At 46.3% G+C, this 22,568-nt stretch overlaps 1 protein-coding gene across 1 annotated transcript in view; it reads left to right on the top strand.

Moving 5' to 3' along the window:
• Positions 1-549: 549 nt before the first annotated feature.
• The window catches only part of GPC4 (glypican 4), a 142,435-nt gene continuing 120,416 nt past the window's right edge, over positions 550-22,568 (top strand). The window contains exon 1 of the mRNA XM_069074100.1: positions 550-1,192. Coding sequence (XP_068930201.1) covers positions 1,033-1,192 — 160 coding nt within the window. The 5' untranslated portion in view covers positions 550-1,032. The remainder of the gene's footprint in view (positions 1,193-22,568) is intronic.

The raw sequence follows: 22,568 nt of genomic DNA, 5'->3' as shown, positions 1-22,568 counted from the left end.
GTGCCCTTTTCACTCGTGGGCCAGTCAGGTGGTTGTCCGAAGAGCCCTGGGGTTTCCAGGCTGACTCCAGACTTTTAAGACTTCACTTTGAAAAAAGAAAAAAAAAACCCTCAACAAGTTGGCATTTTCTTCGGGAGCTTTAGAAAAACATCGTAAGGAAGCGACCCGGGACAGTAGTGGTGGGGGGCAGGACAGGGAGGATAGGGCGTGCCTACGGGTACAACGCCCCCTCCCCCACCCAGCCCCCACGCTCTGCACCCCAGTTCACTCAAGCCTCCGAGGAAGTGCAGTCGGCTCCTCCGGATCCGTCCCGGGATCCAGGTTTTCTCCGGGCCCGGCCGGTCCCAGCGCGTTACCTCCCTCCAGTCTCCCCGCCCTCTCCCCCTCCCCCTCCCCGCCCCGGCCCGGCAGTGGGCTCGGCCAAGTTTGCTGAGCGTCGTCGCCGCCGCCGCCGCCGCCGCCGCCGCACACTGGCCAGTCAATCAGGAGCGGGGCCGAGCGGAGGCGGGCCGGGCCGGGCCGAGTCGGGGGGGGGGGGGAGCTGCGGGAGCTGAGCACATCGCAGAGCAGAGCTGAGCAGGGCTGAGCACGGCACGGCACGGCACGGCAGGGCAGGGCACCGTAGAGCAGGCACGGCTAAGCTAAGCTGAGCAGCGCAGCCCAGCCCAGCCGAGCCGGCGGCCGCGACGCCTGCGAGGGCGAGGACGAGCAGCGCGCACTGCAGCCAGCCTCCCTCCGACCGCCCCCCCCCCGCCCTTCTCTTTTTTACCTCCTCCGCTGCCGCCGCCTCCTCTAGCGGCTGTGCAAACAACTTCTCGGAGCCCAAAGGTCAGGGCCCGCCGCCCGGGAGCCGAAACTCTCGAGCTCTCGCCGTCGCCGCCGCCGCCGCTGAGGGGGCGCTTGGGCATCTCGGAGCGACGCTCTCTGCCCGTCTGTCCGCCCGTGCGCCCCCGCCCTCCCCGCCCCAGGCTTGGACTGGTCCGCCCGTGCCGCGCTCCCCGTGCTCTGCTCTGCCCCCCCAGCCCCCCAGTCATGGCTCGGCTGCCTCTCCCGTCGCTCCTCTGCACGCTGGCCGCCCTCAGCCTCAGCCTCCTGGCCGCCGAGCTCAAATCGAAAAGTTGCCTGGAAGTGCTTCAGGTCTACGTCTCCAAGGGCTTCAACAAAAACGATGCGCCCAGTAACGAGATCAACGGTGAGTCGGGAGGGAGGGGGGCAGGCAGGCAGGGAGGGACACCCGAGAGCAGGGAGCCTGCCAGGGCCGGGAGCGTCCCGGGACTGCGCCCTCAGCCCGTAGGCACACCCACACACCGGCCTCAGGTGGGGCAGCGAGAAACCCGACCCGCAGGGCAGGGAGCTGGCATTCCCTCTGTCCTGGCTCGCCCACCCGCCCGCAGCCGAGACTCGAGGGGAATTCCTGAACACGCACACACACACGCGCACACACGCACACACTCATACTCTCACTTCTTATCTCCTGGAGAGCTCTCACGCGAGTGGGCTTACCTCCCCCCCGCCCCCAAGTGTTCCACGGCCCCGGACTTGCCCACCCATTGCTAGGCTGACCGCTCCGCTGTAGGAGATGTTGAGGGGGAAAAAGGGGTCGGGGGAGGGGAGGGGGTCAGGAAAGAGACAAACCTGAGTGAGTTTGTATAGCACACGTGTGCGAAACTTTTAATTTGAATTGATTTTCTTTTTCCAAATCGTCTTCCCCGCTTGCCCGTCACCCAGTACTACTGGATTCCTTAGGGCTTTTAGTGGCTGCTGAAGCTTTAGAAGTTGTCTTCAAAACAAAAACACCCGCCCCCTGCAGACCCTCACTTGGGGGGAGTCTGACGAGATTTTCTGGAAGGTATTTGGTATTTTTTTTTTCTCACTTAACCTTAGGGTTAATTGCACATTCAATTTACAGGCCTTTGAAAGGACTGATTACCCACCGGAAATCTTAAACTCTGTTTGGAGAGCGTCTTGCAAATGAAAGAGGGCTAAACTGGTGGAAAAATTATCACATTCTTTGAACTGTAGGTGTTGGAGAATGGGGCAGACACCTCTGCTGGGGACTGTTGGCAAAATTCATTCTTTTGTTAAATTATTTTGGGGGAGAGTCTCTTTCTCTGATCCTTGAGCAATTTCTGCAAAGGATAGTAACCTCTTGACTGAGGACCCTTAGGATGTCAGAGCTGGAAGGGGGCTATGTGGCAACCCCTTAAATTTACAGAGGAGGAAACTGAGGCTCAAAAAGTCGAGGTGACTTGTCCAAGGTCAAGAAGCTAGTAGGTGGTGGAGCCAGTCTTCTGGCTTCTAGTCATGTGCTTTTTCTACACCGGGCTGCCCCTTCAAGCAACAGTTCCGTGCTGGTGCCACAGAGTGGCCTGTGTAGTCAGTTACACGATTGAGCTTTTAGAAGTCTCAAAAGACTCTTGAAGTCTAATCAAAAGCCTTTAGCTTAGCAGTGGTGTTGTTACTGCTTCAATTCCCAACCTTAATCAAAGTTCTGTTGTTTTGCTTCCCTTTCTGTCCTAAACCAAAGTGATCTTATACCACTTTAATCTTTAACCAAAATTATGTTAGGATGTTTCCATTCCTAACCTTAACCAAGCTTATGTTTCAATGTTTCAGCTACTTACCTTAACCAACTGGTGTTAGGATGTTTCCATTCCTAACCTTATTCAAGCTTATGTTTCAATGTTTCAGTTACTAACCTTAACCAAACAGATATTAGGATGTTTCCATTTCTAACCTTAACCAAGCTTATATTGCAATGTTTCAGTTTCTAACCTTAACACAAGCTAATGTTGCTTTGCTTCCATTCCTAATGTTAACCAAAGTTTTCTTCAGCTACTTTGGTTCCTGACTTTTTTAAGAAATGAGATGACTACTTGGACTTGGCCAGTTAGTGGGATGGAGCATGGAGGTGATACTAAGAGAAAGAATTCCAACTAGGTTCTTTCAGTGACTACAGCCTAGTTGGGTCATTTCAACAGGGCTATTAATAACATTGGAGTCTAGGGGTAGTCATGAATTACATGTTAATTACAAAGGTAATTGTGGGAAGCTCCTGGATGATTTAGGAGTGGAACCAACCATATGTTACATAAATTGTTTTGATAGGACCAGCCTTTTTCCCACAGTAAGTCAATCCCTACTGCACCTTTGCAGTTATCAAGTAACTTACACACAGTCGATTAGACACTATTTGCCCTTGAGCTGTCTGTCTTTTTTTTTCAGGCTGAAGTATGTACTCACTGATGCAAGGTTTTATTGGTTGTAGAGCCTTGAAAAGCTCTCTTTCTTTCCCTTCTCTCTTCCTCCCTGCCTGCCTGCCAGAAAAAAAAAGTAAAGCGGACCAGCGTTCCCTGGGGTCCTCCACAGCCCAGGGCTGCCAAAGGGCTCCCCAGCTCTGCAGTTTGATCCTTGGTTCAGCCTCCTACACCCCCCCCCACACACACATGCCCTCCCCATGATTAGCAGAGCTCTTCTGGTCCTTGTTCCCCCTCTTTTAAAGGGCCATATTGTAAGGAGGTGCTTAATAGAAAACAGGATGCAGTTTTCATCTTCTGGCCATGGAGATAATAGCACCATTTAAAAAAGGGATTGGAGCCCTTGACCTGTGGTGTGTGTGTGTGTGTGTGTGTGTGTCTGTGTGTCTGTGTGTGTGTGTGTGTCTGTGTGTGTCTGTGTGTGTCTGTCTGTCTGTCTGTGTCTGTGTCCCCAGTCTAGCTCTTAGCATGAGGGAAACTTTATTCCCTGTTCCCCAGGCTTTACTGAGTCTTGCTTTCCAAGGGTCCCTGCAAACACCTGCCCAAGAACACTTGAGGTCTGCCTTACCCCAAAGATTGGGGGTGTTCATAGTACACAGCAGTAGGAAATGGAAGCTAATGTGCTCCCACCCCAAACATTTGATTCTTTTTGTCTTGTCCTTCATCTCCCTCCCAGGGCTCTGCTTTTATTTCCCCTTTTGAATGACCTACTGGACTGCATTCTCCCAAGGAACAAAGGGAGTGCCTTTTTAGCTGCAATCCTTGGAAGACCACCAAGGACTTGGGCTCCTGTGGTGAAATTTCGCACCACTCTCAACAATAACAAAAATGCATGACTGAGTGGCCCATAAATGTGGTGTGGTAGGAGCCTTCACTTGAGGCTAGGCTACTGTCACAACACAGACGGAGTAAATACCTTTGCCTGCTATTCAGACCACTGATAGAGCAATAGGAGTAATCTTGACCATTTTCAGTGGCCTCTCTTCAGTTCTCCATGTTAGCCTCCTCCTTTAGGAAAAGAGGCTGGTTAACTGGATTTCAGGTAGAAGTGTTTCACTGCCTGCCCTGTGATCCGGAGCCACCTCTGGCTAAATAAGCTCAGTCGCTAGGCTTTTTCCCTTTTGAGCATGTCTTTAAAATGAAACATCTCTGTGTTCCTGAAAAGTAGTCTCATTCTCCCCTCCCAGCCCTCTGACTCCCAAACTTGGAGGACTGTGGTGGCCTTGGACATGCATGGTTGGGCTGTCATGGTAGAGCTTTGAACATACTTCCAGAACACTGTGTTCTGGAGACGACTTGGACTTTTATAATTCAGGATTAGGAAGATCTGATGTGCCTTGGGGGTCATCCAGGAGCAAATACAAGGGAGAGGGCCCAATTTTGACTTCGTTTTCCTTTACTCCAATGATATGTGTTGCATGCCTACCATGCTAAGCATGCTCTTAGGCCCTGCGGGGGAACAGGAAATGGCATAAGGCATTCATTCAAAAAGCAGCAATTTAGTGCTTATGATGTATATGCTGGGTACTATCCGAAGCGCAGAAGATACAGGGGCAAAAATGTCTGCTTTCTAGGGGATTCCATTCAAATGGGATGGGGCCAGGGTGGACAGTAAAGACATGTATTAATGAATGCATAATGCACACACTAACTCACATAACTCTCTACTTGGAGGGGATCTTCTCGGCCATCTAGCACATGCCCAAAGTGAATTACTGCTGTAGCATACCCAACAGGTGGCCAGTCAGTCTCATTTCTTGAGCCATCTCTTCCCATTTTCAGGCAGTTTTAATTGTGAAGATTTTTTTATATCAAGCCAGAATTTCCCTCCTGGTCATTGGTGAGCAGGTCTTATCTGGTTGCTCCAGATTCTGCCCTTTGGGATTAAGTAGAATAAGTCTAATCTCTCTTCCGAAGGACAGCCTTTCACATATTGGAAGAGAGCTATGCTATGTTCCCATAGTGGTTCCTTCTCCAAGTTAATTGTCCCCAGGTCCTTTACCATCCTGTGCCCTTCTTAGACTATGGAGCCTAGAAATAAATGAGGGACTGCAAAAGCTGTCTTGAGAGTCTGGGAGGGAGAGGGACAGTGGAACAGCAGAGGCCTCCTGGCATAGGTAGCACTTGAACTAAGCTTTGATGGGAGTCTAGGATTCCAAGATGAGATGAGGAGGAACAACTGTCTTCCAGGCACGGGGGACAGAGCCGGAAGATGGAATGTCAAGTAGAGGGAACAGCAAGGCGGCTCAGTTCTTCTGAAACATAGTCCCTAAAAGGTTTGGACTGAGTGAAAAAGGGGGAGCGATAATAGTGTTGCTTGTATATACAAAGCTGAACGGAATGAATGTTTGAGGAACAACTAGGAAGATAGTAAGTGGGATGGTAAGAAAGCAGAGGGAAAGCAATTGCTGACAGTGACTTATGATAGGTCTGTACTGGTACAACTTGCCATCCATTTTCTGCTCTTTTGAGCAGAGAGAAGGAATATGTTGGCATCTGAGAGAGGGATAAAGACTACATTGACATTCTCTTACTCTGTCTCATCTTTACTTTAAATTGCTCTTAAGATCCATCCAGTTGGGTGGAGATTCTTAAACTTGTCACCTTTTCCCCTGGTAGCAGTGAAGGATTATGGGAAAGGCAGGGTAAGCATCTGGTGGAGGAGAGAACAGAAACTCAAAACCCACTTTCAGGCTTCCCCCCTTGTGGCTCCACCACAGCTCATTAGCCATTGACTGTGGAAGGCTAGTCACATTTTGATGGACACTGGGAGTGGGTGTTTGAATACTGTATAGATTCTGGTAGAAAATGAAGTGACTTGGTGTGCTTCAAGAGCTTCCTCCTAAAGGAAAAGCTCACGTTGGGTTATGGTATCCACTATGATGTTCTTATAGCCTGGGAATTAGTGTTATGCTGTGGCAAGAGCACTGAATTTAGAATCAGAGGCCCTGGGTGCAAATCTTAACTCTGCAACTTACTACCTGTTTGACCTTGAGCAAGTCCCTTCCTTCTTGGCCTCAGTTTCCTTCTCTGTAAAATGAGGGAGTGGGACCAGATGACCTCTGAATTATTTTCTAGCTCAAAATTTGAGATCCTCTGACTTGGCTTCTTGGTGGGTAAAAAAAAGACCTACTTAAAAATTCTTCAGCAGAGTCCAGTTGGGGTATCACACATGCAAAATGTCTGATTCCATGTAATTGTTGTTTTCCTTTCCCTTTTGATGGAAGTTTTATTGGGATCCAGTTGCAGTATTAGTTGAAGACTTGGATAAGGAACCAAAAGGTAGGTTTGGGTGGCCTGTGTAAGAAAAGCACCATTGCTTTTCATTAAAGTTGCTTGCAAATTACTTCCTTCTTGCATTCCCTGACCATATAGACTGAACACATTCCAAAGATTTTGCTGTGGTATCATAAATGCTAATGGAAAGCTCATTTTTACTGTGTAGTTGATGATAGACCAATGAAGCATCATGGAATCGAGAGCCAGAAGGGACCTTAGTGAGCTAATCTAGCTCTTTCATTTTATATATGAGAAAAACGGAGGCATAGAGAGACCAAGGGACTTACCCAAGGTCACTCAAATTGTAAGTAGAAAAGCTGGAATTTGGACCTATATCTTCTACTGCATCATGCTGCTTTCAAAGACCTTTTCTAACTGGATTCTTGTATACCTGTATACAAGATTCCTATATGAGTGGGCATAATAGAATCTTTGTGGGGGGGGCAATCTGGGTTAAGTGACTTGCACAAGGTCACATGGCTAGTAAGTATCTGAGGCTGTATTTGAATGAAGGTCCTCCTGACTCCAGGGCTGGTTGCTCTATCCACTGCAGCGCCACGTATCTGCTCCCATAGAAATAGAATCTTAACATCTGGAATGGACCTCGGAGGCCGTCTCCTATAACCTCTATTCAAAGCATACATCTACTCCAAAGATAATGAACTTTATACGTAACGATTCTTGGAGCCACTTCTGAGTGAATAGGAATTCTCATTTGTTTAGCAATGCAGCATCTTAAGGGCTGGAAAGTGGGCTTTATTCTCTACCCCCTGCTGTAACCTCTAAGCAAGGGTGGGGAACCTGCAGCCTTGAGGCCACATGTGGTCTTCTAGATCCTTAAGTGTGACCTTTTGAATTTGGATGCAGTCAAAAGGCCACACTTAAGGATGTTGAAGGCCACATGTGGCCTCAAGGCCAAAGGATCCCCACTCCTGCTCTAGACAATTTAATGAGACAGTCATGATAGCCATTCCATGTACCATGAAAGCTTTGGGATATAGTGGAAAGATTACTGGATCTGGAGTTAGGACTGGAGTTCAGAGTCTCTCTTTTGGTCACTGATTGCCCATGTGACCTTGGCCAAGACCCCTCTTGGCTGGGCCTCATTCTCCTTACTCGTAAAATGAGGAGGTTGGACTTAATGGACTCTGAAGGCCCTTCCAGTTCTCAATTTGTGAGCCTCTGATCTCTGAAGTGTGTTTTAGCACTGTCCCTGCTTTACAGGTGAGGAAATTTGCCCAGAGCAATGAAATGACCTGTTTACTTTCATATAGCTACCAAATGTCAAAGCCAGAATTCATACCTAGGGCCTCTGATTTTTAGGGGGGAAATAATCTAAATGGTACCTGTGAGGCTTTGTTTCTAATGAAGCATAAACTCCTAGAAGGCATCAAAGGCCTTCCAGCATGATTCTGGTCTTGCTTTCCAGTTACCTCTTCCATTGCTCTGGGGCCAACCAGAATAAATCAAATTCCTCTTTCATTTCACAGCCCTTTAAAAACTTGGAGAAAACTATCATGTCCTCTTACTGGAGTCTTCTCTTTTCCATCCCCAGTTCTTTCAACCTAACCTCGTATGGTATCATTGTGCCAACTCTGACAGCCAGCCCTTTCTTCCATCCCTGCCTGTCTCTGGCCTTCATCCTATCTTGTCAGTGGCTTTGCTCCCATGCCCAAAACAGATGCCCCAGAGGCAACCCCACTGCTATTCTCACCTGTGGAAATTTCTCCATTTCTTCTAAGTCTGACTCTGGCATGGCCCCTCCATGAAATAACCTCTGACCTCCAGCTGAAAGTGACCATATCTTTCAATTTCCCATAACACTTTGAACCTCTAAGTGGCACTTACTATTTACTCTGCCTCTTGGCTTGGTCTTACTTGTCTCACAGATCTCTAGAACCCCAGAGATAAAAGGTATTTTAGAACTCAGCTCAGTCCAATCCCCACCTGAGACCTGGGACAGGTGCTTATCCTGCCTTCGGAGAGTGCATTCTCCCAGCTGGTGGTCTTCCATTGGAGCCAAGGTAACTAAAGTGACTGAAGGACACACAGGCAGAGGTGGGCTGGGATAGCAGGTAGAGAACTGAACTGGAAGGCCTGAATTTCTCTAGTGGTCTCAGTTAATTCTCAAATGATATCTAGCACCTCCAGTACCACTGGTTTGTTTTTTTTGGGGGGGGGTTTGTTGTTGTTTTTTTAAGAGCTAGTTGGGGTTAAATGACTTGCCCAGGGTCACACAACTAGTGAGTATCTGAGGCCAGATTGAACTCAGGTCCTCCTGACTCTAGGGCTGGTACTCTATCTGCTGCCCTTGTAATACATTTTGATAAATATTTTCATACTTGTTACATACAAGGCATTTTCATTCTCCCCAAGATGAAGAAGACACGGGCCTTGCCCTCAAGGAGCATATAATCTAGTAAATTTCCAAAGTGGAGGTGAGAATGAGGCAGATGCACAAATAAACAAAGTATAAAGTAGGAAATAAGTGCCATAAACGGTATCAGCTGAGTACTCTAAGGATTTGGAAGACACAGAGCTCCCACTTGCTTTGGGGGTTCAGAGAAGGCTCTGTAGAAGAGATGGCAGTAATATCACACTTCAAAGCTTTCTAGCTTTTACATTTATTCACTTATTTGATCCCTGAAATAACCCTGGGATGAAGGTGCTGTTATTATGCCCATTTTACACATGAGGAAACTGAGGCTGAGAGAGAGGTTTAAGCATCTTACTTGGGTAATTATGTTTCTTAAGTACCTTAGGAAAGATTTGAACTCGTCTTCCTAGAGTCCAACACTATAAGATTTTGACCTTCAACATAAGGGGTTCAGTAGACTATTTCTGATGGCCCCAGTGGGTTAAAATGCAACCTGCAACTTGGAAAGTAAGAGGAAAAAAGCCAGCTACCAAAACAGCAGCCATAAAGCCCATGCACCTTACCAGAAGCCGGGGGGAGCTTTATTTACTCTCTTATTTAATGTAATTAGCAGACATTTATTGCCGGGGTGGGAAGAGAATCTGAAGTTACACTCTAAGGTACCTACCCGGAGGGTGAAGGAGGAGACAGATACAAAGATAACAATTCTCCCAGCTTGCTCATCTGGTTTCCCAGCCACTGACAATTAGGGGAACCCAATTAGGAAAGGGGCAGACAGCAGGGAGAGTGACAGCTAATAGCAAGGAAGAAGGCCAAAATATTAAAGAGCAGGCTGAAACCTAGCTAGCGCATTGGCCTGTGTAACCTGAGATTGAGCAGGACAGGGAAAACCAGAGGGAGCTTGTGATGGATTTGGCATGGGAGGACCCAAATTTGAGCTCTGTCTTGGCCATTTGCTGCCTGTGTGACCCTGGGCAAGGCCCTTCCTCACCCTCAGCCTCAGTTTCCTCTTCTACCAAATGAGGGGGTTGGAGTAGGTGACCTTTGAGATACCTCCCAACTCTAGGATCCTATGTGTGACCTTGAGCAAGTCACTTTCTCTTCTCTGGGCCTCAGTTTCCTCTTCTGTAAAATGAACTAGATGGGCTCTGAGGTCCTTCCTAGCTTGAGATCTATGCCCCTGTGATCTTAAATGGAGTAATATTGAATTATTTGATGTCCATTTCTTTACCTTGGAATCCTGGGTAGGAATTAGTGCTGGAAAGTCCTTAGGATCATGGGTGGGGCTATGGTTAGAAGTAGAGAGTCTAACTCACTCTCCTTTTTTATTTCAACCTCATATAATTTGTAGCGTCTTTACAAACTTAGGTGAAGTGTTAGCTCCTATGGGGAAGCTTTCCCTTCTTTCCCAGTTAGTGGTTGCACAGGCCTTCTCTCCCCCTCCCCGTTCCATTTACTTTATATATGTATCTTCTATATGCTTTTCTGTGTACATGTGGTTTCCCCTAGTGTAAGTTCCTTAAAGGCAGGAACCGTTCTGTTTTTGTCTTTGTACAGCAGTGCCTAACAGTACCTGGCATATAAAAAGTGGTTAATAAATGCTGGTGGGATTGGATTGAATAGTGGCAGTTGAGATCATCTGCTCACTTTCTCCTCAAGCTGGATTATTTGCTGTTAGTCCTTTGCCTTAGCCCAGTGACCATTTGATGTTGCTTTTTTTGTGCTTTTTGGAGGGAGAAAGGTAGGGCAATTGGGGTTAAGTGACTTGCCCAAGGTCACATGATTAGTAAGTGTTAAGTGTCTGAGGCCAGATTTTTTTTTTTAAGCAATCAGGGTTAAGTAACTTGCTCAAGGTTACACAGCCAGTTATTTCTGGGTGTTGTGCTGAGTATCTGAGCCTGGATTTGATCCAGGTCATCCCGATACTGGAGCCGGTGCTCTTACTCGCTGAGCCACCTGGCCACCCCTAAGCAATTGGGGTTAAGTAACTTGCTCAAGGTTACACGGCCAGGTGTTTCTGGGTGGGTGCTAAGTGTCTGAGCCCAGGATTCGATCTCCAGGTTTTCTCAACACTGGAGCCGGTGCTCTTACTCACTGTGCTACCTGGCCGCCCCCTGAGGCCAGATTTGAATTCAGGTCCTCCTGACTCCAGGGCCAGTGCTTGATTCACTGTGCCACATAGCTGCCCTGTAATGACACTTTTAGCAGTCTCTGGAAGGGCTGGATTCCTCCCTTTGGGACTCCTGGTCTTTAGTCTCAATTTCTGGAGTGCCCACCCAGGGGGAAGGCCTGGCACCCACAGTATGGATGGGAATGGCCCGGGGTGGGGTGGGGGGAAACCTTCGGCCTTGAGCCCACACATGGCCTTCTAGGTCCTTGGGTACAGCCTTTTGACTGAGTCAAGGTTTTACAGAAGAAATCCTTGTATTAGGGGCCTTTGTTCTGTGAAGTGTGGATTTAGTCACAGGGCCATACTTGAGTACCTAGAGGGCCACATGTGGCCTCAAGGTCACAGGTTCTCCACCCTTGGCTCTGGCCATTGTCACTTTTGAATTGGAAAGGTTCTCTCTTGCCAACTGCACAAACCTGGGCCTTTGGGTCCCAGTGTGAGCCCCCCTCAGGGTTCTGATGCTTTGGGCCTTGGGGTGCTTCTCCTCTCCCTCTCCCCACCACAGGCTTTTGCGCCTATTGGTTTGTTAGTAAGAAATGCAAACAAACCATTTTCCCAGCCTAGAATTAAGCATGTGGTGAACAGTCGCTGCCTGCAATGGTCCAGTTGGGTGGGAGTAACCTTGTTCTTGGCAGCCACTTCACAGAAGGCGCTACGTCTGGGGTGCTAGGAGAAGCAGGCAGGACATTCCTTACAGTTTCTCATCCAATTATTATCTATTATTGTAAAAATTGCCTTAATTATTAGATGTTTCCTCAAATACCAACTTGGTCCCCTGTGCCTCCTGCCCCTTTAAAAATGTACCCAATAGTCTTTGAAAACCAACCACTTGGGCATGTGAGAGATGACCAAAAATATTGGCTGCTTGGGTTGCCAAGATTTTTCCTTTTGCTACTATGGGCATTGGAAAGAGTATGGGGGCTGTATGTATGTGCTTTGTAACTCCAAGTTAACCCAATGGTGCCAGCTTTTGCTGATTAATTCTCTGCCTTACTTTACCACCCAGATTGGAATTGACCTTGTCTTCTTTCCCATTTGAATGAGAAGGATCTGGAACCTGAAAGGCAGGGGGAGGTGGAATTGCCTGGGAACCAGTGGTGGTTGACTGATTAGTAAGTGGTATTTTAATCTCAGAGGAACATAACTAGAGGTTTCAGCATGGGAACAAAGAGGTGGGGGATGGTACATTAGAGGAAAGTCTTTCCATAGGTTCAGAGAGGACTCCTTGCACCAGACTGGGCAGGTTTCCTTAGTAACAGCACCTGAGAAAAGGGAGGCAGTATGATATGACAGGGAGCTAGATGTGGAAATTGAGGTCTTGGGTTCAAAACCTGATTTTTCTTCTAACTACCCATGTGACCTTGGACAAATCATTTAATCATGGTATAATGGAAGGAGTGAAGGATTTGGAATAGAGGACCTGGTTTTAAATGCCAGCTCTGTCACTTGCTACTCCTGTGAACTTGGGCAAGTTAATTTATCCCTCTGGATTTCAGTTTCCTTACCTGTAAAATGAGGTGGATGGAAGGAAGCAATGACTTCTAAGACCCAGCTCTATGTTTTTGATCCCGTGACCTTTCTGGGACTTTGTTTCCTCTCCTGTAAAATAAAGCAGCAATACCTGATGACCTTTTAGATCTTTCCAGCTTGAAAGATATGATCCTCTGACCTTTCTGGGTCCAGTTGCTTCATCCTTAAAATGGAGGGAGTTGGAGTGGATTGTCTGGAAGGACTATTCCACTTTAAACAGTCCCCGAAACAATGTTCTTTTTCAAGTTGGAAGAAATAAACAATAAACAATAACAATAAATAATAAACAATAAACAAATAAACAATGGTTTTCAAAATATTCATTTTTTTTTTTTTGGTTTAGGAAGGATCTGGACTTCTGATTTCAGCACTGTGGGGGACTCCCAGTGTGAAAACTCCCTTCTGTGGTACAGAAGGGTTACTGATCTGTAAATTACAGTTTGTGAGAGTTACAGGGGCACCAAGAGACAGAGGGACTTATTACCTTTGCATACACAACCCAGCATACGGCAGAGGCAGAACTGGAGCGGCAACAAGAGGAGTCTTGCTGACTCTGTGCCTGGTCCTATATGTCTAGCTGCATGCCTCCTCTTAGATTTGACTTGCTGTTGGAACAAGAGAGGCTATCTTGGAGGGTAACTATGCTTTAAGCACCAGATGTGGAGTCAAAGAGCCTTGAGTTTGAATCCTGCCCTAGATACACACTAGCTGTGTGATTCCGGGCAAGTCATTGTCCCTTGGCCTCAATTTCTTAATCTTTAAAATGGGAATAATAAAGCCCCTACCCACTGGCTTCTGTGGTAAAATGCTCAGTAAATCCAATTAAATACCATCTGTTTGGTCATACCATAGAGATTCCAATGACTCTCTTCATGTTTACCATGGATAGAACAAAACTTTCTTAAAAATCTACTTATTTAGGGGCGGCTAGGTGGCGCAGTGAGTAAAGTGCCGGCCCTGAGTCAGGAGGACCTGGATTCGGATCCGGCCTCAGACACTTAACACACACACACACATACACACACACACACACACACACACTTGCCATTACTTAACCCCAGTTGCCCTCCAAAAGACAAAAAAAAATCTACTTATTTAGTGTAGATCTCAAAGTCAGTAATATTTTTTTTTTAAGTTTTAAAAGTGATGCTTTGGGGTGGATAGGTGGCTCAGTGGATAGAGTACTGGCCCTGGAGTCAGGAGGACCAGAGTTCAAATTTGACCTTAGACACTTGACTAGCTGTGTGATCCTGGGCAAGTCACCCTGATTGCCTTGTCAAAAAAAAATGAATGCAATAAAAGTGATACTTTATGTTATTCAATCTAGTTACTTCATGATAGTCCTACCTCCACTCTAGATGGATATTTCCTCTTATAATAAAGAGAAACAGTTCAACAAAACTAACCAACACAACATTTCCATCTCAAAGGACATGCAACATTTTGTACTCATTGTTCCGTACCAATCTGAACTCCCTCCCCAAATAGTACCTACCTCATAGGGCAATTGTAAGGCTCAAATATGTAAAGCCTTTTAAAACCATGATGTACTATATTCTTGGTATTTATTATTATGATTATAATTGCGATTATTACTGCCACCATGCTTTGGAAAACTCTCAGCAACTTAAGAGTCAGAAGACCTGTCCCTGCGTTCAAGTGTCCAGGTCCCAACTCTGCTACTTACTAGCTGTGTGACTTTGGACAAGTAACTAAACCTGTCTGATTCTGTTTCCTCCTCTGCAAAATCAAAGCCCTGGAGGTGGGACCCAGATTGGCCTGTCTCTATAGTTTAGTAGACGATGTCCGAGAGTAGGCTTGCCTGAAAATTTCATCTGTTTGTGCCCACTTTGTTGAGGAGCTAAAGCAAACCTAGGCTGGTTTTCAGCCAGTAGGCCCTTCCTTTCCAACTTGGCAGGATTTGTTAGAACTCATACTCTGGCTTAGCTTTCAAGATGCTGAGGTCACCTCCATGCCACGTTGAGGTATCTTAACTAGAACTTTAGCAGAGGCATCTCAATGTTGTCATAATACTTGTATTCCATACATCTTGAAACGGGTGGAAGGGAAGCATAGAAAGTAGGTGTGATGGCAGGGTGGGCTGCCATGAATATAAACAGAGGCCTAGGAGACTAGATGGGGAAGATAGATGGCAAATCATTTGGTGTCAGAACTGGGATCATAGGATTATAGAGTCAGAGCTGGAAGGGACCTCGGAGGTTATTGAGTCCAACCCCCTCATTTTACATGTAAGGAAACTGAGGCTCAGAGAGTTTCAGTGACTTGCCCATGGTCACATAGCTAAATTTCCAAAGGGGGATTTGACCTGGGTTCTTCTTACACAAGGCCAGTACTCTGACTGTATATCATATGACCTCTAAAGAGATCTTGGCAATTACACAATTAGAGAATCTGAGCTGGAATGAAGGAGGAAATGGGCCAAATAGGTTTATAGGACTAGCCCAAATTCCCCCAGGTACTATGTGGCAGATCCTGGATTTGAATCCAGGACTCCTGAGTCCAAATCCAGCATTCTTTCCACTGTGTCCCATTGTTTCTCAGCCAGTCTAATCCCAAAGGAACTGAGGCCTCACTCTGGGGCTAGGTCAGTACCAATGTCGTTGTTGCAGTGCCCATATCCAGTCTGGGAAAGCTCTGATACATGGTGGTGGAGAATGTTTGTCATGTGGCTTCCCAGCTGTCACCTTTAGGTCCAGTCAGATCCTGATCAGTACAAATAATGGATCCTTTGAAGTGGTCACATTATTTGAATTCTTTTTTTTTTAAAGCAATTGGGGTTAAGTAACTTGCTCAAGGTTATTTCTGGGTGTGGTGCTAAGTATCTGAGACTGATTCGATCCCAGGTCATCCTGACTCTGGGGCTGGTGCTCTTACTTACTGCGCCACCTGGCCGCCCCACATTATTTGAATTCTTACTATTCAGAGTTACAATTATATGAAAAATATGGTAATTGGTTCCAGCTCAGTGGAAATATGCAATGGAAATCTGAATGATGTGACCACTTCACAGGATTCATCATTCACACTAATCAGGACCTAACTGTCCAATCTTAGTAATGGCTCCTAGGTGAGGGGGTGTACTAGGAAGAGCTCTGGAAATGAATTCTGACCTGATCCCAACACAGAAGTAGATGTGTGGCCATTATATGTATCCCAGTGTGACCTCACTTTACCCTCTGTGGGCATTAGCTTCTTCCTCTATAAAATAAGAGGATAAGATTAGATAGCTGGTGTGGTCCTTTAAATCTCATGACCTCTTTGAGTTTCAGGGTTTTTTAAATCTGTAAAATGGGCACAGCAATCCTATATTCCCTTTATCATAAGGTTCTTTGAGAAGAGTTTTCTGTAAACCTCATTTATTCATTCAGTAACATTTGTTAATGTTTGGCACTTACTATGTCAGACACTGGCTTAGGGGCTAGGACTATAAATATAAACTGAAGGAAAAAAATACCCAACAGCCTCTGCCCTCAATGGAGTTTACATTCTGCTTCAGAACGTAGCGTATATACAGATAAGTACATATAAAGTATCTAAAACATTTCAGGAGGGAGAATGTTGACAACAGAGGGTGTCAGGAAGGGCCTAGGGAAGTGGCACCTGAACTTCTGAGTTCTTTTCCAGGAGAAAAGGAAGGCGGGAGGCGGGAAAGAATTCTATTACCTTTTTCCAACTTTTTGTGATGTTCAATGATCTCCACCCTCATTGTCATGGAAACAGCAGAAACACTGGTTACTGTAATTGGGGTGTGTATGTATGTGAGTGTTTGAAATCGTAGTTCTTCAACAGCTTTTGATTTCAGCGGTGCTTTTAATCAAACAAAAGAACCCTTTGTGTAGTGGGAGCCTCTATCGGTATGGTTTGTCCCTGGATGGTGGCGGCTGCCCTGGCCTTATTGTCCTCTTCTAACTGGGTCATTTATTGAGCCCATCCACACCCTAAAACATGCCTTCACTTTATCTTTACCATAACCTGGTGGGATAGGCAGGGCAGGTGGCCAAGAGGCCCGTTTTACAACAGAGGAACCAGGGCTCAGAGATGCTTCCATGAGGTTCAAGGTCACTCAGCCCCTTTGGAGCAGAATTGGGACCAGATCCCCAAATCGGCTGACTTCTGGTCTAGCACCATTTCCACTGTACAAGGCTGCTTCTCCATAATGAGAGAGGTTTTTTAGGGAGGAAATAGTGGGGTAGCGGAAAGAATTGTGGATCAGGATTCTGAGGATCTGGGTTCAAACCCCTCTTAGAGTCTCTGTAACCTCAGGTAAATCATTTTAATTGCTCTGAGCCACACTTTCTAATCTGTAAAATGAGTGTGTTAGATAATCATTCTCTGAATTCCTTTCCAGTTATCAGTCTATTGACCCATCTTTGAAAATTATTAGCCTTGTTTCCAACTGAATATTTTATTTTACAATTTTGTTTTGTTTTCTGTGAACAAGCATTCATCTTATCTTCCCACCACATTTTTTAACAACAACAACAATACCAAAACCCCCTGTAACAAATACAGGGAGTTGAACAAAACCAATTCCCACGTCAGCCAAGCTCAGAAATGTTGGTCTCTTTGTCCATTTGAAGCCCATTGCCTCTGTGGCAGGAGGTGGAGGTGGACCCAGCTGCTTTCTCTTCAGTTTTCTGGAATTCTGGTTGGTCACTGCATGTGTCACAGTCCTTTTAAAGCTGTTTTTCTCCATAGCGTTCCAGCTGAATTTTTAGTGAATTTTATAGTCTTGTCCTTTTGGGGAGGGCAGGGATGGGGTGAGGAGAAACACATGCTTTAAGGTCATGAATTTCAATCTGGATCAAGCCCTTCATTTTAAAGAGAAGGAAACTGAGGCCCACTTAAGGGAATGGACTTGCTCAAGTCACACCACCCAGAGTCACCCAGGTAGTGAATAGCAGACCTGGGATCTGAGCTCTTTCCGTTAACCAAATGTTAAGAAATGTTAGAGCTGAAAAGATTAGGAAAGGCTTCCTTTAGGAGGCAACATCTGAATGAATGCTTGAGAGAGGCTCTTTCTGGTTCCTAGAGTGCCTGCCCTCTTTCCTCCTTTCCACCAGTTACCAGTGGGAAGTTTTGGCAATAGTAGGTGAGCCAGTTTGGCTGGAAAGCAACAAAAGGACTGATGTGAAATCAACCAAGTTAGAGTACCAGATTGAAAAAGATCAGATGACTTACCCAGGGTCACCACTGAGTTATTAGCAGACTGAGGCCTCAAACCCTTGAGACCTAAGGCCTACTCCTGCCTCTGAGTTCTTAGCTATATTCTCTAGGCCAAGTTCATTGATCTCACTCAACTTCAATTTCCTCATTTATAAAATGGGGATAATACCCCTCGTCCTTACCTGGCAGGGTAGCTGAGAGCCTAAAATGACATCATGAAGGCAAATCTCCATTAAATATCAATGCTTCTGATTGTTGGGAGGCTTAGCTGAGTGCAGGATTTGGTTGAGGACTCAGATTCCGGGTCTGAATGTTGGTCTGGTTGTACTCAAGCTGCCCCCAACCATGGGATGTTGCTTGAGTTGGTCAAGGATCTCCTTTCTCACTTTGAGCTCTTCAATTAAAGTAGAATTTAAGGTGGTGGGTTTGGAGCTGGTCTCCTGGTTTTGTTAGCAGATCACTGCCGTCTTTTTTTTTACACAACAGTCCCCTCCATATATTCTAAAATGGCCTGCTTGCCATTCTGGGAACATGATACTCTGTCTCTTGACTCACTTTCTCTGCCTGGAATGCCTTCCCTCCTTACCCTTGCCTCATGGCTTTGTGTAAAGGGGCGGCTAGGGGGCACAGTGAATAGAGCACCAGCCCTGGAGTCAGAAAGACCTGAGTTCAAATCCAGCCTTAAGACACTTAACACAAAAATTAGCCATGTGACCTTGGGTAAGTTATTTAACCCCAGTTGCCCTCCAAAAAACAAACAAAAAAAAAGACTCAGCTCAAGTCCTCCTTTCCCAAACTTCTCCCCTTCTATGTTCTAACCCTGCCCCCATCAGAGATTGCCTTAAATCAGTATTGTATACATCTTGGGTGAACATAGTCATTTCCATGGTCTCTTCCCCCATTAGAATGGAATCTCCTTCAGGCAGAGACAGTGCTAAGCACTTCGCCTGGCATATTGTAAGTTTGTATTGAATTCTTGCCGACTTACTGGTGATGCCAGGATGATTCAGAGAGCAATGTGGGAGGTAGTTGGTATTGTCCATCCATGGTTTTCCTTCTGCCTGGAACTGCTGGCATCCTTGGCCACCATGGCCAAGTACTTGCCAGCTTGGTTGGGAACTCCCTTAGTGGCACATCTCAGCCCTCTAAAGTATTTTCTCCAAGTGACTTCACTATGACTGGTCTGAAGGGGCCCTTGACATCTCGGCTGCCACAGTGGGATTTTCTCTTATCCTGAAGGGAAATTAAGGTTGATTGACACACAGCTCTTGAGTAGGTTAGCACCAACTCCTCCCATATTTCCCTCACACCATTGTACTTGGAGGGCAGGGACCAGTGCTACGTGTCGAGTCCAGGTTCCTTGGCCGACTTCCAGCCCTCTGCTCTCTTGTGGCCTCTGGCCTGTTTACAGAATTTTTGAGAGATGCCATCCAGGCCAACCCATACATAAAAGAAATGATCACTGTCTACTATCACACTCTCTCACATCCAACAAGTGACCTTCACCAGCCCCAAATCCCATTTCTCATTCTTGTGGGTCTGCAAATTCCTCTAGCCTCCCTGGCCATACCCCAGGGGTAAGATATCCTGGCCTAGCCTTCAGGTTCTCTTGCTCCAGAGCTTGCAAGGCTTCACTGTTCCATCTCTTCTAAGCATGCCCCAGATCTGGATCTCCAGCCCTGACTTCTCATTCACATTCTTCTGTCTGCTTCTTGCCTGCCTGCAGGACTCACTTTTCATGTTTTCTCTGGGTGCTTTGGCTGAGTATCTCTCCTTTGTCCCTGTCTCATTCTATCTCATATCTAACTTGTCCCACCATTAGACTAGGAACTCATAGAAGTTAGGATCTGTGCCAGATCAGGAGAGAGTGTGGTACAATGAACAGAACACTGTCTCTGGAGTCACAGGTGCTGGGTTCAAATCCATTTTCTTGATGCTTACTCTGAATGATTTTGGGAAAGTCACTTAACCTCCCTGGGCCTCAGTTTCTTTACCTGTAAAACAGGTATTTTCATGGCCTCTGAGGTCCCTTCTCTGACCCATGCAAAAAGTGTTCCACTTAGATCCAGGAAGTCAGGGTTTGAATCCTACCTCCTGACATGACCTATGTGACCATATACAAGTTCCTTCACCTTGCTGTGCCTCAGTTTCCTCCTCTGAAATTAGGGCTAAAAATGAGGGGAAAATGAGAGCGTTGGCCTGCTGACTTCTGAGATCCCTTCTGGCTCCATATCTGGGAGCCTATGATTTATAGTAATGTCTAACCAGCACTGGGCCTTGTGGACAGTAAGCACTTAATAGAGTACACTTGTTGAATAAGGTTTCATTCAATCAACAAGTATTTATTAAGCACCTATTAGCCCAAGGCCCTGTGTTAGACACTAGGAATGTGAGGAAAAAGAGATTGACTCAGTGTTCCAAAGCAAATAGTTTTTCTGTTCTGAGGTAGAAACTCTTGATCACCTAATGTAGGTAGGGTAATTACAATTACCCTTCCCAATCCATCCTGTATCAGCCCAAAGGATTAATATTCTGAAAATAGCACTAGAGTTACTGCCCCATCCCCTCACTCTAGAATCTCCAAAGGCTCCCTCATGCTCTTCTGTCCTCCCCATTCAGAAGCCATCTTGGTGTTCAGGAATGAGTCCTGGCGTCTTAGAGTCAGATCCTGGCTCTGCCTCTTATTGGCTATGTGACTTCCAGCAAGTGACCTCTTCTTTTTAAGCCTTAGTTTTGTCATCTATAAAATAGGAGTAATATTTGGCACCGGCTGCCTCCCAGCATGGTTGTGAAGCAAGCTCTTGCTTCCTTTCTTCCCCTAATAAAGGTAAGTGGGAAATGCTATTGTTGCCGTCCCGCCTTTCCTCACGCTTGCCCAACACATAAGCTCTGTAGTCTAGACCAAGGCTGTCTCCTAGGTGTTCTTCTCCTGCGCCAAGCTTATGCTTTCCCCCATCTGGAACACTTGGGGTCTTTTATCAGTTCTATTCCCCAAAGCCTCCTGTAGGCTTCCCAGAGCCTCCCATTTCTCCCAGTGCTCCCCTTTTGTTCTAGCCTCCTTCCAGTGACTTGTCCAGAGGACACTTGACCCCCAAAGCCTAGCTTACCTTCCTCCTGTTGCCTTGTCATTCCTTAGTGCATTTTTGCCTCCTCCAAAGCCCCCATCCTGGTCATGACATGGAGGTGACCCTGGGTCCCGGAAGGCCAGTGCAGGCTCTGACAAGCTCCTACCAAGCCGGAAAGTCTTCGAATACAGCCCAGGGGCCAAGGAGCAACCCAGCAAAGTTCCTGGAGGCTTGTCACCACAGGCTTATCCACCAGGTGCTGAAGTGTTTGATTTCTGGGCCTAGGAACTCATCAAGGCAACATACCCAGGGTGGAGGAATTGGCAGGGATGGTGTTGAAGCCCTGTATCTCTTCTCCCCTCCCTCCCCCCAGCACTCTGGTCACTAAAGAGATCTCAGCTCCTGGAGGTGGGAGTGCCTCTTCTTAGAATGACCCGAATAAGATCCTTAAAGACCAAGGGATCTTCTGCTTTGTGGATCTCCCACAGCCATTGCCTTAGATATGGAAGTGGCCAGTCTTTAAAAAGTTGTTTAGGATCTCCCTGCCCCCCAGGTTCCCTCTTGTCCAATCATTCCCCTCACAGCCCCCCCAAGTTGATCAGTACTGCCCAAGGCAATCCCTAACAAGCTTCAGTGGGCTTCCATTACCTACATTAGTACAAAAATTAGTACCCTCCATTAGTACAAAATAGAGACTTAGCTACCTACTTAAGTATTCCAAAATCATCCCAGGGGGACTCCAGCCTCTCCAGCCAGGCTGATTGCACTTCTCTCCCCTTCACATACTCTCCATTACAGCTAAACTGGTCTATTTGCTGTGCCCTGGGTGTCACATTTCCATCTCCTGTCACCATGTCTTTGTACAGGAGGGCCCCCCTACTGGGAATGCTTTCTCTTCTCACCTCTACCTCTTGGAACCCCTCAATCCCTTCCAGATTTTGCTCATGTGTCATTATCTCAGAGAGACCATGGCTGACTCATCACTCCTTCATGCCCCAATCCCGGGAATTACTTTGTATGTTCTTTTGTTTTGATAGGATAAGACATTTCACTTATAGTGGTAGCATAGCCTGTGAGTGGTGGATTCAGGGCTCAGAGAGGCAGAAATGAGAGGGTATGTGTGTGTGCTCATGTGCGTGTGTGTTCTTGCCCGTGTGTGTGTGTGTGCATGTATGCTCCGATGTGGGTGTGGGAGATTTTAATTAAGTCAATGTATACAGTTCTTTTGAGTTTGGGGAGTTGGGGGTCAGTTCATGAGGCAAGAATTTTATGGGAGGATTAAATGAAAAAAGACTATGTATTTAGACATCCCCTTAGAAGTGATCATTAGGATTCCTCAATGTTGTTGTTTTAATTAGTGTTGGGGTTAAATTGGGGTTGAGTTTGTTTTCCTGTTAGAGGCTAATTGTAATGGAAAACTATAGAAAGCAGTTGATATACAAATAGCTGTTTTAGGTTAGAGTTAAAAAAATTTCAAAGATTTTTGGAAGTCTGGACACATAAGACAGATATTTAGCAGGCTCTAGGTCTGGAGTCAGAATCTGAAACTTGGAAGTGATTCTAGAAGCTCCTAGGCCCATAGATTTAGAGGTGGAAGGGGCCTTCGGACCATACCTCCACCTCCATTTTACAGGTGGAAAAATGACTTTTCGGGGATCACACGGAGAGTCCGTCTCTAGTGTCTGAGATGGGGTCTGAGTCAG

The sequence above is a fragment of the Petaurus breviceps genome, unplaced genomic scaffold, assembly GCF_028583685.1.
Source record: "Petaurus breviceps papuanus isolate PSGF00001 unplaced genomic scaffold, PetGlider_PUasm1.0 90881, whole genome shotgun sequence".
In the NCBI taxonomy this organism is placed as follows: Eukaryota; Metazoa; Chordata; class Mammalia; order Diprotodontia; family Petauridae; genus Petaurus; species Petaurus breviceps.
Note: the sequence above shows the minus strand (reverse complement) of the source record. Positions and strands in the feature narration are given on the sequence as shown.